This window comes from Carettochelys insculpta, chromosome 11 (genome assembly GCF_033958435.1).
Source record: "Carettochelys insculpta isolate YL-2023 chromosome 11, ASM3395843v1, whole genome shotgun sequence".
NCBI classification, from domain to species: Eukaryota; Metazoa; Chordata; order Testudines; family Carettochelyidae; genus Carettochelys; species Carettochelys insculpta.
Window position 1 is genome coordinate 8,914,266 of NC_134147.1, and position 18,879 is coordinate 8,933,144.

The 18,879-nt window shown below is 44.0% G+C and overlaps 1 protein-coding gene across 10 annotated transcripts in view; it reads left to right on the forward strand.

The window, feature by feature from the left end:
• The window catches only part of ATP2B2 (ATPase plasma membrane Ca2+ transporting 2), a 340,287-nt gene that overhangs the window by 142,619 nt on the left and 178,789 nt on the right, over positions 1-18,879 (forward strand). For all 10 annotated transcript variants that reach the window (XM_075006185.1, XM_075006187.1, XM_075006186.1 and 7 more), the window contains exons 3-4: positions 4,302-4,559; positions 8,580-8,705. In XM_075006185.1, the coding sequence (XP_074862286.1) occupies positions 4,302-4,559; positions 8,580-8,705 (384 nt within the window). The remainder of the gene's footprint in view (positions 1-4,301; positions 4,560-8,579; positions 8,706-18,879) is intronic.

The window sequence follows — 18,879 nt, forward strand, 5'->3', positions numbered from 1 at the left end:
TCCCGGACCCGGATCCCCTTGGGGGCCACCTGGTGACTGGGGGCAGCGGGTGGTTGCATGTCGGCCCTGCCAGCCTCCACAGCCCAACCCTGGAAGAATGCCTCCCCCTTGCTCTCGACCAGGTTGTGGAGTGCGCTGCATGCGTCCACAACCTGGGGGATGTTGGTGGGGCCTGCATCCAGGGGGGGTGAGGAGACACCTCCAGCGCCCTTTGAGGCAGCCAAAAGTGCGCTCGACCACCTGGCGCGCATGGTTCAACAGTGTGTTGAACCGCTACTGGCTGGCTGTGAGATGGCCCCGTGTAAGGGTGCATGAGCCAGGGCCGGAAGGGGTATGCCGCGTCTGTGACGACGCAGAGGGGCATGGTGGTGTCCCCCACAGGGATCTCCCGCTGGGGGAGGTAGGTCCCCACTTCCAGCTTGCGGTACAGGCCTGAATTTCTGAATACCTGGGCGTCATGGGTGCTGCCAGGACAGCCAACATAAATGTCCAGGAAGCGGCCCCGGCTGTCCACCAAGGCCTGGAGGACCACCGAATGGTAGCCCTTCCTGTTGAGGAAGCGTCCTCCACTGTGCTCCGGGGCACGGATGGGGATATGGGTCCCATCCAGAGCCCCAAAGCAATTTGGGAAGCCCAGGCTGGCAAACCCCATGATGGCATCATCTGGGTCCCCAAGCCACACGAGCCTGTGGAGGAGCAGGGTGTTGATTGCGCGGACGACCTGCAGGGGAAGGACATGAGAGAGCACCAGTGAGGGGTGTGCAGGGTGTGTCTGGCCCTCCATCCCAGGGCTCCCCCCTCCCAGGGCTCTCCCAGGTCTCCCCCAGGGCTCCCCACTCCCAGGGCTCCCCCATCCCAGGGCTCCCCCAGGGCTCCCCCCTCCCAGGGCTCCCTCCCCCCGGGTCCTCTTACCTCCATGAGGACAGCCCTGACGGTGGCCTTGCCCACACCAAACTGCTGCCCTACGGATTGGTAGCTGTCTGGAGTGGCCAGCTTCCAGACAGCGATGCCAACCCGTTTCTTGACCATGAGGGCATGTCGCATGGAGGTGTCCTGGTGCTGTAAGGCAGTGGTGAGCCAATGGCAGAGCTCCAGGAATGTCTGCCGGCTCATACGGAAATTCTGGAGCTAGTGGTCATTGTCCCACTTGCCGAGAACCAGCCGCTCCCACCAGTTGGTGCTCGTGGGGTAGTTCCATAGCCAGCGGCGGGGGCGGGGGGTCGGAGGGCAGCAAGGTCTGGGGCTGCTTCCTCCTCCCCTGGGGACAGCTCCTCTTCCGCGAATAAAAGGTGGTCAGCTGCCTCCTGCATGGCATCGAGCAGGGCGAGCACTGCTCCTGCAGGGGCGGGTGTGTGGACCTCTGGCTGCTTCTGCTGCTGCTGCTGCTGCTGCTGCTGCTGCTGCTGGGGGTCCATACTGCTTCGACGAGGTGTGCGTGCCTGTGGCTCTGCAGACCACGTGCTGTGCAGGCTGAGGCTGCGTCTACACGTGCACGCTACTTCGAAGTAGCGGCAGTAACTTCGAAATAGCGCCCGTCACGTCTACACGTGTTGGGCGCTATTTCGAAGTTGAAATCGACGTTAGGCGGCGAGACGTCGAAGTCGCTAACCCCATGAGGGGATGGGAATAGCGCCGTACTTCGACGTTCAACATCGAAGTAGGGACGTGTAGACGATCCGCGTCCCGCAACATCGAAATAGCGGGGTCCTCCATGGCGGCCATCAGCTGGGGGGTTGAGAGATACTCTCTCTCCAGCCCTTGCGGGGCTCTGTGGTCACCGTGGGCAGCAGCCCTTAGCCCAGGGCTTCTGGCTGCTGCTGCTGCAGCTGGGGGTCCGTGCTGCATATACAGGGTCTGCAACTAGTTGTTGGCTCTGTGTATCTTGCACTGTTTAATGAAAGTGTGTCTGGGAGGGGCCCTTTAAGGGAGCGACTTGCTGTTGAGTCCGCCCCGTGACCCTGTCTGCAGCTGTGCCTGTCTCCCTTATTTCGATGTGTGCTACTTTGCCGTGTAGACGTTCCCTCGCTGTGCCTATTTCGATGTTGGGCTGAGCAACGTCGAAGTTGAACATCGACGTTGCCAGCCCTGGAGGACGTGTAGACGTTATTCATCGAAATAGCCTATTTCGATGTCGCAACATCGAAATAAGCTATTTCGAAGTTGGGTGCACGTGTAGACGTAGCCTGAGTGTGTCTGGGAGGGGCCCTTTAAGGGAGCGGCTAGCTGTTGCCCCGGAAGTGCTAGTCCGCCCTGTGACCCTGTCTGCAGCTGTTCCTGGCACCCTTATTTTGATGTGGGCTGCTTTGATGTGTAGACGCTCCCCTGCAGTGCCTACTTCGATGTGGTGCTGCCCAATGTCAACGTTGAACGTTGACGGCACCAGCCCTGGAGGATGTGTAGACGCTATTCATCAAAATAGCTTATTTCGATTTCGCTACATAAGCTATTTTGATGTAGCATCCCCGTGTAGACGTAGCTATTTAGTATTTAAATTACTAAAATTGTAAATTCACCACAAGATTGTGTGGGGTGCACATTTTATAAATCCATTTGTCCCTATTGGGAGAGGTATTGTCCGTAATTACTCAAACACGTGGCCACTGGAGCACAGACAAACTGGTTCTAGGTCTAGCTCATTTTAAGGCAGCTAATACATTTAATAGTTTTGGTGAGGGGAAATAGGACTTTCTGCCCCTCCTCTACCACTGGCTTGAGGAGGCTCCTTTGCCAAGGTCTCCTGCAGATGAAATGAGTTGCCTCTCCTTTACTCCAGTTTTATTAGGAGCCAATAATTTTCAAATCTGTACATCTCTTTTCTTCACTACACTGCCTGAATTTTGAACCCTTTCGTGTTTGACTTGACCCTTAAGAAGCAGGATTGTGTGTGAGAGAAATTAGCCCCTTTTCCTGAATACAGTCTGGGAAAATTATTCAAATCAGTTTCACATTGCTTTGGGAGGATTAATTAGCAAAAAATTATAAAGTAGTTTGGGATTTCCTGAGAACAAAAATGTGCAAAAATGAGTGCAAACTGTTTTATTATAAATATTTATGATATGCTCACTCTTCTGTTGAAATAACGTTTTTTTCTAAGGAAGTTATAATTACAATATCTTTTAATCTGGAGAGATCATTTTAGTGTTACAATTTAGTTTTTTTGTATCTAACTTTTTTAATTAACCTAATTATATTTTGACTGCTATATTAAAATATTCATAGAACTAATTTTTCTCATAGAGGCCAGTTGGGACAGTCTTACTTTCAGGTGAATTAGTCCACATAAGAGTGCAAAGATGTATTAAATATTGTTTCATGAAGTTATCTTGGAAGGCACAGTCCTGTTACTGCCATTACTAACGCTGAATGAACAAAGAACTCTGAACTTGGACTTTCAAGTTAATTTATCAAGCCAAATGTATATATTGTTTCTAACCTTGTCTTTTGCAACTACTTTTAACATTTCAGTGTTTCAGTGCCATGATATAAATGTATTTAAGAATGCAAGTTTGATGCAGTAGTGTCCACATTTTTAATGTTTTAAACAAATTACCATTACTTAATTTATAACAAATCCTGGTGAAGCTAAGTGTTTAAGTATAGTACATATCCCCTAGGTTTCTTAGTTTCATAACTGGGATATGGTTTAGAAAGAAAAAGGTAAGCAAGTGCAGAGTGCAAATTTTATATTGATTTCACTTTTTCAGAGTCTGTCATAAAATTTTCTTAATTTCATCTCATTGCTTCCAGGTCCCCTTATTGCTGTCAGATGTATTCCCTGTGGATACTCTGAATAAATCCTCTCCATAGCTTGAAGAAAAGCAGCAACAAAAAAACAAAAAGAAAACCAGAAATGATCAAATTTTCACATCTATTCAATTTTTGTTTACCGAAGATGTACATGTTCATGAAGAAACATTGAAAGAGCTTAAGATTCTGATCAAAATTCCTCCTGTTTCCCTGCCATTTTTTCTCCTTGTGTTTCTGCTTCTATACACTCAGAACAAAAAGCAGTCAAGTAGCACTTTAAAGACTAGCAAAATAGTAATTAAAGTGCTACTTGAGTGCTTTTTGTTTTGATAGTGTATAGACTAGCACGGCTTCCTCTCTGTTACTATACACTCAGAGTTTGGCTGTTCTTCCTCGTCCACTTCCAGTAGTTCAGATATTATTTTAAGGGGATAATATTTCCTTTGGATCTTAAGTTGTTTTTAAATTCTTTGTTGGAATCCTAATAAACATCAATATAAATTGCTTTGGCTAAACAGCCCTTATTTTTATGGCTGCCTTTGTCTTTGTTCTAGGTTGTGCTACTGTGTCAGGAGGAACTGAAGATGAAAATGAGTCAGAAGCTGGATGGATTGAAGGTGCTGCTATTCTACTCTCTGTTATTTGTGTTGTACTCGTCACAGCCTTTAATGACTGGAGCAAGGAGAAGCAATTTCGTGGGCTTCAAAGTCGTATTGAGCAGGAACAGAAATTTACTGTGGTCCGAGGTGCACAAGTTATTCAAATCCCAGTGGCAGAGATAGTAGTTGGTGACATTGCACAGGTGAAATACGGTAAGTTTCTGCAAGCACGTTTTCACAACTGCTTACTGGGTCCTTATCAGCTCTGGCAAAAAGTTAATTTTGGGACTGACTGTTCTAGAAATGATGTAAAAAGCAGAAACTATTCATTGTTGAAATTGCCAGAGGTAAAGGAGAATGCTGTTAGGGTACAAGAAAAAAAGGAGCAAGAGCTGACCTGGGGGCATGCTGTTTTGTGGCCTAATTCTGGTGGTGCTTCCGAAATTTTGTTGGAGTGGAACCTATGAGAAAAGAGAAGCAAGACAGCAGGACTGAAATGAGGCATGGTCACAGTTTTTCCACTTCAATGGCTCAAGTTAGGCATCAAAGTAAAACTCTCGACTTTCAGAAATGCTGAGCACCTGTGAAAACTTTGGTAGGACTTCACATTCATTCACTTTCTCCAGCACCTTAAAAAAAAAAAAAAGAAAAAAGAAAGAAAAAGAACAAACACCCCAAGTCGCACTGAAAGGTAGCTGGAGACTCAGAGTTCAGTCTCTAAGGATTTTCAGCCAGGATTGCACAGGGTCAGCCACATCACAGTCAAGTCCCAAAAGGAACTGAAGAAATGAATTTAAATTAAATAACTAGAAAATCTTATGATGAAGAAATAAATAATGGCTCAGTCCTACAAGAGGACAGCTATTTTATAACCCACAGATAATATCTTCACAGTTACAACAAACATAAATAGAAAAACAAAAGTAAAATTTGAACATTTCAGTTCACACAGAACTCAGTAAAAAGAAACTAAGAGTTCCCAAAAGCTAAGGTTTAGTTCAGCTAACTTTCAGTTAGTGCCATTGATCACCAAATCTGCACACTTTGCTGAGTCTAAAACATCTTCCCTCCACTTGCTTGTGGGAATCTTCATTTGGAATCCAGTGCAGACTCTCCCTCTGCTGTGCATTGCTACTAGCCAGCCAGCTAACTGATTAACCAATCACTCAAGTATATAGATTTAAAGAAAATACAAAAACTGAGTAACAAAATACAAATGACACTTTCCACATTTAAAGAAAAGTTGATGAATCATCGTATGAGTTGAGCAAGTTAACTAGATTCATTCGGCTAAAATTAAAATAACCTTCAAAGCATTCAGTTAAAACAGAAGCTATTTTTCCCTCCCAGTTTTCCCACTTAACACTGCCCATCTTCCCCATACACCCCATCTTCCCTGGTAGAGGATTAACAATATTACCAAACTACTGCAAAATGCTTCAGAGTGAAGGACACAAGCTTGCTGTCTGCTCCTGAGCTCAGCTTCTCCCAGGTCGTTCAGGATGTACAGCCCTCAGAAAAGCAGCTGCCCTGAATACTTGTGCTCCTGAGCTATGTTTACACTAGAAAGTTTCGTTGGTGAAACTGGTGTTTTGGCCACAAAAACCTCCAAGCATCCACATTCCCAAGAATTTCTGTCGACAGTAAATTGAGAGAACACGGCACTTCTGTCAACAGTATTCTGTCACTCCCCTGTGCGGCAGAACCTTCTGTCGATGTTGGTGGGGTGGGGGCTTTCCGTTGACAGACAGGTCTTTTGGGACACGAGACAGCCCTGTCTGCTGTACTTCTGGTTGGCTGTTCTGTTGAGAGAACAGCCAGGCAGTCTGGCTGTGCTCTTTGTCAACAGAGCGGATCGCTCTTTCAGTCTGCTTGACAGTCTGGCCGTGATCGGTCAGCAGAAGTTTTGTCGGAAGATATCTTCTGACAGAAATGTCTGTCGACAGATCACTATAATGTAGACATAACCCTGGTGTCTGACTCCAGAAATAGAGACAAAACATTTTGGAGTAGACCCCAAACTACCACACCAATTCCACAAGCTTCTGGGTATGGATTGCTAAACCTGCCTACCAACAATGACCCCGTGTCCTGCCTGGACACCGACTGTTGGGACCTTTTGCCAGTGGCAGAGGGTGGAAGCCCTGGTGGACCTGTCTGCATTCCACCTCGGTCCCACAGCCCACCAGGGACACCATCTGGAGGATCCTCCATGGTGTGGTGAGCACAGGCATGTACTGGTATCATTCAACTCTATCCCTGTTCCTTTTGTGGCGTGAGGGAGACCCTGGGACACATCTGTCTTGAATGCACCAGTCTACAGCCTCTCTTCCAGCTCCTCCAGAACCTCCTGTTGAGGTTCTGACTGCACTTCTCCCTGTACCTACTGATCCTTGCACACCCTGTCAATGTTCCCACAAAGTTGCAGGACCACCTCATTAGCATCCTCCTGACTATGGCCAACATGGTCATTTACAAGACCAGGAGGAGGAAGTTGGCTGCAGGGGGAGAATGTGATCGTGGGGCCTGCTTTTATTCCTCTATCTGTTCATGCATCCAGGCGGAGTTCCTCTGGGCAGTGTCCACCAGTTCCCCTCACACCTTCGGGGACCAGTGGGTGTTGTCCGGGGCAGATGGAAGCTGAGGAATGCCTGGACAGTGCTAGGGTGTCTGCCGCAGGTGGAAGAGTGTATTGTGGAGTTGGTGTGGGTATCTGGGTAGTAGAGCTTTTCTCAGGGCAAGGCAAGAGAGCCGAAGGCTAGTAGGAGGCCCTTTACTGTCCGCCTGTGCTGTCTCCTGATGCTTTTGCTAATGTTGCTTCTGGTTAGAGGATTTCACTATTGCTGGATTCAGTTTCTCTCTGCTGGCAACACCCCGATTTGGAGATTCCCTGCAGAGGAGAATGGAATTGTGGTGCAGTCTGCCTTAGGGGCTGCCATAGAGCTGCAGAACCTGGACAACTGGGCTCCTCTGCAGTTCACCAGGTTGCCTGACAAGGAGCCAGTGTGGGAAGGGGCTGAGCTCTCAGCACACACAGTTCTGCCCATGCTTTTGTGAAGTTTGTTTTCCAGAGGAAGTCTTTCTGATTTCACACAGTCCACAGACTTCAGTGACACCACGTTTTGTCTGAAAATTTCTCCTGAGATCTAATACAGATCTAGCCAACTGCTGGCTCCTCACTTGGATACAGGATAGGGACCAGTCAGCGGGGGACGCTGTGAGTGGTTGTTTAGCTGACTGCAAAAGAGGCTCCCCATGTAGGAGGAGCAGCTGCAGGACCATTTCTGCATTCCAGAAAAGAGATAATTCATCTGGCTTGTGGGAATTCAAGACAGGTCTGTCTGGTGCTTGGGTGTCACACAACACTTGGCAGCTGTGTCAACCACAGCTACTTAGTGAGAAATCTCATAAGCCCTGTCAGTGCTCAGTGAGGGGAACTTCCATTGATCTTCTAGCGGCTGTGGAGGCTCTGGGGTGGGAAACTTCACGTTCTAAATAGTGAAACTTGTCTTCAGCAGTATTTGAACATGCATCAAATGCCATGTTTGGACTTTCTTCTTGTTGAGATAGTACCAAGCTAAAATCTTGGCCCTCCCCTCCACAAATACTCCAGCTCCAGGTTTTGGAAGAACCAGGAATAGAGGGACTTCATGAACTGTTGTAATGTGTGGCCTTCCATCACTTGTTTAGTTCAGTGATTCTCAACCAGGGGTACATGTACCTCTCAGGGGTCTGCAGAGTTCTTCCAGAGGGTATATCAACCCATCTAGAGATTTGTCTCGATTTGCAACAGGCTATATGAGAAACACTAGCAAAGTCAGTGCAAACTAAAACTTCATACAGACCACGACTGTTTATGTATATAGTACACACTGAAAGGTAAGTGTATCGTTTATATGCCAGCTGATTTATTTTCTCTGTCTTCAGTAGCAGTGAGAAAGTCAGATGTTATTCAGCACTAGTGTGTTGTGACACTTGTATTTTCATGTCTGATTTAGTAAGCAAATAATTTTTAAGTGAGGGGAATCTTGGGGGTACACAAAACAAATCAGACTCCTGAAAGGAGTATAGTAGTCTGGAAAGGTTGAGAGCTACTGGCTTAGTTAAATGATTATTGTAAATGTTACTGAGTTGTAAGACTAACCACATTATAGAACCCCCGCCCCCAACCCTCCACCACGCACACCTAACTAAGCCCCTCTGTTTTTCTTTTATCTTGATCTTAACTAATAGGTGATCTCCTGCCTGCTGATGGGATTTTCATTCAAGGAAATGACCTTAAAATTGATGAAAGTTCTTTAACTGGAGAGTCAGACCAAGTCCGCAAATCTATTGACAAGGACCCTATGTTGCTATCAGGTGAGTCTGTTTTTCATTCTTTCTGAATTAGCACTTTATGCACATCAGACTTTTGATGCTCTCTTCCCCCCTAAGATGTGGTTAGATTTGGAGAAGTTCTCCATAACTTTAGAAGTGTGATTAATCTGTTGTATGCTGATGAAGGCAGAAAATTCTCATTTTTTTTAGAAATATTAGAATTTATATTACATGAGACTCTTAGCTTCTTGTTCATGAAAAGGATCCTCTTCCCAGATGTTTGTAAAACCCTTTGAGTTGTTATGTATGCTGGAATTTCTTTAAATAACTAGGTGATTCTATAAGGTGCTTTTCCTCACTAAACTAGGGACCAACCATGGGTTTAACAGACAACTCTGGGATACTGATAAATTGCTATTCAGATAATTACATTTAGTCCAGAATAGCTTATTCTGAAATAACACAGATGTGTAGACATAGCCTATTTTAGATCAGAGCCCCGAGAAATATTCTAATCCAAAGTAGACTCTATTGTGTGTGGACAAACTATTTTGGGATAAGTTTTGCTTATTTTGGGGCTTCCCTATAGTACACATGCATTATTCTGGAATAGCTTATTTTGGAATGATAACTCTGGAATAAGCTATTCAGGAATAACTGTGTAATATAGACATACCCCAAGGCTCTTCCTGACTCCAAAGTACCCATACAGATGCATGGCCCATGGGGATCTTCTGGGAGGGGCTTCCGGAAGGAGGGTTTCCTTCTGGAAGATCCCTGTGGGCCGCGTGTCTGCACGTGTACTTTGGAATCTGGAAGAGCTTCTTCTGGACTCCGAACCATGTGCCGATATGCTAATGAGGTACAGAAAATTTGCATCCGTGCCTTATTAGCATCTTCTGGATAGCTCATCACTGTGCCGCTTCCAGAAGAAGTGTCACGTGTAGGTATACCCCAACAGATTAAAAACAAAGCCACTGAAGGGTGGTCTTTTGTTTCTTTTGGCAAAAGTTCATATGCAAGTCAGTGGTATCAAGAACACCTGGTAAACAATATCAGCCTATTACCAGAGAACTGAAGAAACCAGACTGCTTGGGACAAGTTCTCACCACAGTTTTCACAATCTTAAATTAAAATAGCAGGTCAGACACTGGATGATAACTGGGTTGGGTTTTGCTTTTTGTTTTTGGTTTCTTTTATCGGTGATCATCCCATAGTTCCTTAACTGAATTGAGCAACTTGCCTTCCTTGTGGAAACCCTGACAATTTCAACCAAACGTGGCTCCAGTAGGCTGTGGTACAAAATATATTTATAACTTGAGTGAGCAAATCTGGTCTAAACTCAAGGAAGAGTAGGTTGCAGGTATGGAATCAAGTGCTTCAGATTGCATAAGCTCATTTCATCTGTAAAGTGACATGCAGTTTCTTTCTACTGGGGAAGAGACGTGCATCAACCAACAAATGAAGACAATTTGGTTTAACCAAACTGTCCACCACTCAGAAGAAATCTGAAATCTTCAGGTGATGCATTGCTTAAATCTTGTAGTTCAAAAAAACACTTTTTTAAGTATATCCATAAATTGTACACACAGAAGTTTTGAACATAAGACTAACCTCGCTATCATACACATTAATGTGTGATAGCTGCTGATTTTCTATACAGCTGTTAAGATGCAGTGTTACAGATTTTGTCTCAGAGATCATGACTTTAGCTATGAATATGGGACAGTTACATAGAAGAGCAGAATTAATCTACAGGTAGAACCTCTCTAGTCTGGCACTCTCTTCTCTGGCAACATCCAAAATTGGCATAATTTTAGTTAGCTGGATGACCACTTAGCATGGGTATGTCCAAGTTTCCTTTGATCCCATAAAATTTGTTTACAGCCACCAGTCCTGGCTTTCAGTGTTCTGGGCTGTTATTTAACTGTAATTTACCCCTAAATGACTTCTTAGAGCCCAGTAAGCAGTGGAATAGTTGATAATGTGCTAGATAATACTGACTTTCTGTTGTTCGGCAAATTCTCTCATTTGGCACTGGTCTGGTCCAGAGAGTGCTGAATGAGAGCTGTTCAAACTGTAATTCTAATTTTATGTAAGTAACAATTTAATTGGGATCAACATAACATTGTTGTATTTGAACTTAATTTAGTGTCTCCCTGCAAATTTACATCAAGGCAACACAAGAATACAAAACAAAGAGAGGTCAGTTTGTTGAAGAGCAAATGAAACAAAGTTTCTGACTATGCTGCTTTGTTAGTTTCTGAAAATAAAAAATGAAGCTATATTAAGGAACCAGGTCACTAACTGCCTGGAGAAAAGCAGCTCACATTTTGTCTCAGTTCCCTGCCAGTAAATACTCTAGCGTAGGCTCCTGCGAAGCAGAAACCTTCAAAGCAAAGCATCCAACCTCCAGATTGTGGTTACTCTGAAATTGCAAATAGACTACTGTGGTGGACAGTTCTTTTTTCTTTTATAGAGGGATTTTGATGGATGTTTGTTTGTTAACATCAACTGTATCTTAGTAGTTGCAGGGAAGGGGTTGAGCTAGTTGCTGGTATTTCCAGAAAGAGAATAAGTGTCCACCATAATATTGGTGTTAGTTACTTTGAGCCCTGAAAGTGGGCAGTTACTTTTTCACTTGTTCCTTCATGCTCACATCTCTGTATTTAACCAGTTTCATTCTCTGATATTTGGATTTCTAGACACTCTTTAGCACACTAACTTCTAGTTAACTGTCCAGAAAATGGCTTTGAAAATATAATAGTCTCTGCTTAACTTCCTAGTTCATATATGTTTCAATTTTCCTCTTAGCTATAATATTTCCTTTTCCATTCTGAAAACTAACCCTTTATTAGCAGCTTCAAAAATCTGAGTTTTTTTCTGAACTGTGCAAGTATTGTGTGAGTTCTGGTGCTCAAAGTAATAAAAAATGAATTTTATTCACAATGAAAAGAAGTCCTGTGAAGGAGAGAAAGAAATACATTCATTTTGCATGTACCTGACATACAAGATTTCATATTATGTGCACAGACCAGGAGAAAACATGAATTCTTTCCATAGTTCCAAGTACATGCCTATAACTAATAAAGATTTTGAGTGTAATTCTTTACTCAAACTGGTTTATATTAGTCATGTCTTAATTAATACTAGTGCAGTTACCAGTGTAAAGTGAAAGATGCATAATTTTTTTGTCAAGCTGTAGATATTTAAGAGCTCTTCAAAAGTTAGATACAGCTTATTGAACCCATGCAGAAATATCCCTCTAAGCTTTAAAAACACTTTTAAAAATACAGGTTGAACCTCTCTAGTCTGGCACTCTCTCATCCGGCAGCATCCATAATCCAGTATGATTTTAGTTAGCCTGATGACCACTTATCATGGGTATGGTCAAGTTTACTGAATTCAGCTTTGGTAGACTGCATCAAAGGCAATGCAGAAGCAGTGTAGTGTGATGACATTCCATGTACTCTCCACTATGTTTACGTATGGATGGGGCATTGAGATTGCCCGTACTGCTGGCCAGAGAGCAGTAGTTCTGTTTTCAAGTATAGGGGGGTAGCCGTATTAGTCTGGATCTGTAACAGTAACGAAGGGCCCTGTGGCACCTTATAGACTAACAGAAAAGTTTTGAGCATGAGCTTTCGTGAGCACAGACTCACTTCATCAGATGCTGGACTAGTTCTGTTTTGTGATCTCTTTTGAGGTTTCAGCATTTGATTTTGTCCTGCATTGAAATGAAAACTTTTAGTGAAACAGAATTATGACAGAACTTCTCTTTTAAGATCAAAACTGTTAAAAAATTCTTAATCAAAAACCTATCTGTACAAGTGACCCATAATACACCCAGGACTTCAGAAACCTTCACAGCAATAACTTCATTGAAATCTGGGGCTACGGTTACACTGGTGAGTTTTGTCAACAAAACTGGTGGAATGTCCACATACAATGAAGTATGGGAACGAGGTGGGCAGCCCTTGGTGGGGAAAGAACGGGTTAAGAGCTATTTAGAAAAGCTAGATGCACACAAATTCCTGGGTCTGAATTTAATGGGTACTAAAGGAATTGGCAGATGTTATTGCAAAACCTTTGGCTATTATCTTTGAAAACTCGTGGAGATCAGGAGAGGTCCTGGACGATTGGAAAAAGGCAAATGCAGTGCCCATCTTTAAAAAAGGAAAGAAGGACAATCCAGGGAATTATGGACTAGTCAGCCTTACCTCAGTCCCTGGAAAAATCCTCAAGGAATCCATTTTGAAGCACTTGGAAGAAGGGAAAGCATTCGAGAGCAGTCAGCATGGATTCACCAAGGGCAAGTCATGCCTTTAAGATGGATAGGAAGCTGGCTAGATGGTCATGCCCAATGGGTAGTGCTCAAAGACTCAATATCTGGCTGGTGGTCGGTTTCAAGTGGAATGCCCCAAGGATCAGTTCTAGGGCAACTATTGTTCAACATGTTTATTAATGATCTGGATGAGGGGATGGATTGCACCCTCAGCAAATTTGCAGATGACACTAAGCTAGTGGGAGAGGTAGATATGCTGGAGGGTAGGGATAGGGTCTACAGTGACCTAGATAAATTGGAGGATTTGGCCAAAAGAAATCTGATGAGATTCAACAAGGAGAAGTGCAGAGTCCTGCAGTTGGGATGGAAGAATCCCAAGCATTGTTATAGGCTGGGGGCTGACTGACTAAGTTGCAGTGTAGCAGAAAAGGACTTGAGGATTACAGTGAATGAAAAGCTGGATATGAGTCAACAGTGTGCCCCTGTAGCCAAGAAGGCTAATGACATGCCTGGGGTGCATTAGGAGAAGCATTTCCAGCAGATCTAGAGAAGTTATTATTCCCCTCTATTTAGCACTGGTGAGGCCACATCTGGCGTATTGCATCCAGTTCTGGGCCCCCTAGTATAGAAAGGATGTGTATGCATTGGAGCGAGTCCAGTGGAGGGCAACGAAAATTATTAGGGAACTGGAGCACATGACCTATGAGGAGAGACTGAGGGGTTTGGAGTTATTTAGTTTGCAGAAGAGAAGAGTGAGGGTGATTTAACAGCAGCCTTCAGCTTCCTGAAGGGGAGCTCTAAGGAGGATGGAGAGAGACTGTTCTCAGTAGTGACGGATGGCAGGAGCAGTGGTCTAAAGTTACAGGCAGGAGGTGTAAGTTGGATATTAGGAAAAACTATTTCACACGTAGTGTTGTGAAGCACTGGAATGCTTTACCTAGAGAGGTGGTTGAATTCCCAGCTTGACAAAGTCCTGTCTGAGATGGTTTAGTTAGGGTTGATCCTGCTGTAGGCAGAGAGCTGGACTAGATGACCTCCTAAGGTCCCTTCCACCCATAGGATTTTATGATTCTGTACAGAGATGGCCCTGGAGCAAGGAAAGGACTACATTTCCCAACATGTCCTTGGCCAGTAGCAGCAGAAAATGGAGAGGGATAAGGAAATATTGTTTTTCACTTATGATATTACAACAAGATCCCCGAATGCAATATCTATAAAACTTTTATTATTGTATACATTTTTAGTATGTGATAAAAATCATTTTACCAATCGCTGTTGCCAGTCAAATTTTCATTAACTTCATACTCTTTCCATGGCTATTTTTAAACTCCTTTTTTATTTAAAAAAATTTCAGTCCAAATTTATGAAAAAAGGACCTCCCCCCAACTGAAGTTCCTGCATATGGATCTGCAATCCTGGTAGATACCCAGCCTTTAAGGCTTTCCTCTGAGGAAAGAGGTATTGATTAGTTTTATTTGTTTCAGAAATGGGCAAAAAAGGGTGAGCTTGAACTGAGCCAGGGTCCCTCACATGACCCCCAAACTGACATGAGTGTTTAACCAAGCAGGAAAATCCCTGCTGGAAAATTTTGAACACCTACCAGAGACTCCATGTGAAAAATGCAAGGTTAGCATGTGTGTAGGCTGTTTATTGTTTTCTAATAGATTTTCTCAGTAGTGCTTTTGTTCTAAATAAATGCACTGTGCTTTGTAAAAGCTGGCTGATCTCTGGCAAATGCACTGAGAGCCTCCTGAGAGAGAACAGACCAGTAGGTGCTGAACTAAAGTCAGACCTATTGAGGTAAGCACAAGACTGCAACCCTAAAATTCTGGTCCAGAGAGAGAAGGTCGATTCCAGCCTACAGATAATTAGAGGCCCAAGACTTAGACTACACAGGAGATCGAATCAGTCAAGGTCTATCTTCTAAAGTTTAATTTCACATGTATGGTAGAGAAGTGTGAAATCAAACTACCCGGTATCAGCAGTCAATCCCCTGCAAGCCTTGATACTATGAGGAGAAAGGGAGATCGACAGGAGAGTTTCTCCCATTGAACTCCCTCCGTGAAGACGACCAGGTAAATGGATTGCTGGTGATTTGATTCTATCTTACCCCATTGCTGTAGCTAGAATTTGCTTACCTACAGTTAACTGACCTGCCTATTGTAGACCAGGCCCTAAAGAGGTGCCCTGGAGAAGACTGAGGAGGGAGCAGTGGTGCAGTTAACTTTGCTTAGATGACCTTTGCAATTCATATGACAAAAGATGAAAAAAAAAGTCACATTAATGTGACCACACATCACAAGGTATCCAAAGAAAGGGTGGTAGTGGTCCTACTTTATGTCTGAGCTACTCCTGCATAACTTGTGGATAGTTTGAGCATTTCTTTATCACCCCAAAACCCAAGTCTGCCCAGGGAAAAAAAATCTCATGTTTCCTTGATAGCTGGACGAGGGTGTTTTTTTATGTGTGAGGAAAAAAACAGGTCTGCCCTGGGATTTGCTAAGTAAAGCCAATACTGGCAAAAATAGCATTTTTTTCTTGGCTCATTTAGCATTCAGTTAGACTCTGAGCCCAACAGTAGTGATAAAGACACCGCTTACTGTAGCCAATTTTAAATGCTTCAGTTGTAAGAAATGTTAATCTGGGTTGAGTCAGAGGTTAGCCATCTGTTCAGTTTTTTATGTCCATTTCATTTTCACCCATCATCTCAAAGGCTGAGGCTCAGTAGCCCAGATGTCATTGATTGATAGTTCACACTCTCTCCTTCTGACACACCTCTAGGCTGATGATTTCCCCTCCCAAATTCTTCCTGCTTCAGTGTCATTATTTCACCCTCACTTTACACATTGAACATTGCTCAGCTTTCCCTTTTCATTGTTGAAAATCAGAGGTGGATTCCTCTCTTCTCTCCCTGAGTGTGAGAGGTCACCCTTAGCTGTGACCCTATCCTTTTCATGGAGTGATGCTGAAGCAGTGTGCAGAAATACTGAGTGAGAGGAGCTTATCTCTTTAAATTTTACCCCTTGATCTGAGAGCCAGGAGACCCCTTGCCCCCCCCCCCCAGCCCCTTCTCTCTTGCAGACATAAGAGCTGTGGGATTGGAAAGAAAATAGACTACATCATTGGGATCTCATTCTATGGGAACTCCACCCCCAGAGTTATATAGAATACTGTCTGGAAGTGTCATCCACTGGGAGTGGAAGTCACCCCATGACCAGGACCTACTAGCACACTGCAGGCACCACAGGCATACAAATAAATGTCATATTCTTCTGGGAAAGAACTGGGTTCAGATTAGGTTCACTGTGGAAATGAAAAGGGAAAAAGGAAGGATGAAAACCTGCATAGAGAACACATTTTTATGAGGTGAAAGGCCAACCAATTTCACTCCCTTCCTTGCCTCGGGGAGGAAAGGAGGGGAACTTCTCTAGCTCGCTTTAAGAGGAGGATGAGAAGTCTAAACCTGACATGGAAGTTGAAAGGAATCCAATGGAGATTTGAATTAGGAAAATGCTGCAGTCATGGTAGTGGAAGAGGAAGGTAGTTGCGTAACTTTGAATGAGCTGAGGGAAGCAATATTTGTTTGGAGGATTTTGACAGATGATCAAAATAGGTATGAGGTTTTAATCGTGGAACTAAAGAGCAAAAGTCAGATTTGAGATGGTGGAGAATTTTAGGGTGGCTTGTTTTATTTGGGAAAGAGGTTACAGGGGTGATATCCTCCTGCGGCTGTGTCTGTACTAGACACAGAAGTTGATTGCCAATACACAACTCTAACTAAGCCAATTACATAGCTAAAATCAACTTATCAGTGGTCGACATCAATGGCTGTCTACACAGAGGAAGGTCAACAGGAGCATTTCTCCGATCAACCTTCCTAATCCTTGCCACTCATGAGGAATTCTGGGGTCAACTTTGACACTGGAAAGTGCTGTTTTGCACATGTGTGAAACACAACCCCAGAAGATCAACCCTGAGTGGGTCAATCTTCTGCGTTAGTGTGCCTCTGGCCTGAGCTTCCTAGACTGGGTGAGATGTAGCAGGATGATGGAGTTATGGAGAAGGGTTTGAAAGGTAAGCTGCAGCGGTGCTCAGTGTTTATGATGTTAAGATGGGATGGTCATGGGACAGCCAAGTAAAAGGTCAGCGAAGTAACTTTGTTTGGGTCTCCAGTTTAGACAGGGCTTGTGTGATGTAGAGGCAAGATGTGTGGGTATGAGTGTATGTGGCTTATGGAGGGTGTGAGATTCCTGCTGATGGTAACCTAGGTGACCAGTTGACACCTCAATACTGCAGGTAAAGGGGGAGGTGGAGCTTGAGGATTACAGAGAATGAGAAGCCTGGATATGAGTCAGTGGTGTGCCCCTGTAGTGAAGAGGGCTAACGACATGTTTGGGGTGCAGGGTTTTGAATTGGAATGGGGAGTTTGAAAGCAGTTAGTTGGGGAGACAGAGAGAGACAAAGGAGGGGGCAAGGCCCCAGGTTGGGGGCCCCCTTCGGGCCTTCTCTCCCCCAAAATGGATTGGACTGACAGTCTCTGCCTGCTGTACTGACACCTCTGTACAACACTTTGTCCCCGTTGGGTGATAAACCCGCTGTTCTCCTGCTGAGTGAGAGTCACTCCTGCCTGCAAATGGGGTGCAGAGCTTGGGGATCCTGGAACCCCATCACAGCTTGGCTAAAGGTACTCAAGATGCAACACTTTTGACCACTGGTGTTATTGAACAAGTACCAGTAATTGGCTTGTTGTACCACATATCAAAGGATGGATTTCAGAGACAATACGGACCAGAAAGTGGCTGAAAGCAACCTTAAAGAGAGCAAAATATCCTGGAGGGAATCAAATTGTGCTGAAGACAAAACAGCATTTCCAAATATGACCTTTCAGGGAACTAGGAAAATATTTTTAACATGTCTGTCTATCAATGCATTTTAATTGGTATTGAGTCTGCTGGAACCGTCCTATTTATGCTCATTTCAACCTCAGCAAGCTGTTGACAGAACTTCCCATGGTGCTATGTTTGCCACACCAAATGAAGGAACACTGGTGGTACAAATTAGCTCCAGTAACTGCAGAACACAGCAGTCCTGTATGAAGGCAATATAGCAGCTCTGGTTATTTGAGCGCTATCATCTGATAACTTGTGACACCAAGAGTATCAACTTCTAAAATCTCTGCCTACATTTATCTCAAATAGCCACTCTACAATGTTTTTCACTTGTTCGGAGTTCTATTCAACATCTAATGCCTAAGGATCTATGTACTGTTTCACTCTGCTGGCATTCTTTTATGTTTGTTTTTTCATTTTAGCACATGGAAGAGAGAGATTTATGTAGGGGTGATGGGTAACTCTGAGGACCGTAAATTGGTGGGAGTGGAAATCATGTTTAATACCTATTGGGACTTAAATAGAGGCTGTAGGAGAAGATGCTTTGCTTGTTTGTACTACTACTACTGATGAAAACTGGTGAAGGGGGAGTTAAATATCAGGTTGTAAATGGGAGTATTATTTAACCCTGTAAAAGTATTTCTATTACCTGCAGGTTTGCTTTGTTAAACCAGTCTGTGCATCTTGCTTAAAATGATCTTCTGAAAGTGGCTTCTTTAGTCCTGCCACTGAATCTGGATGAACAGAGACATTCTTTGTTTCTGTCATTATTTTACCTGATGGACAGAATTATGTTCTCCAGAAAATGTGTTGCAAAATATTTATTTTGTATTGAGATGGGTTGAAAGTTTCTTCACTTTGAAAAGAATTAATCAAAATTAGGGCTCCGGGCTCAATTCAGAAATGTGGTGGGAAAAAAGGGAAAAATACATTTATGGCTGTTTGAGTGCCACAGCTGTGAAAATCAAGCAGGATTCTCTGTGGCAAAATCAAAAATACTCCTCTTCTGATACACAGGAGCTGGGACTCTGCCCAGCTCAGT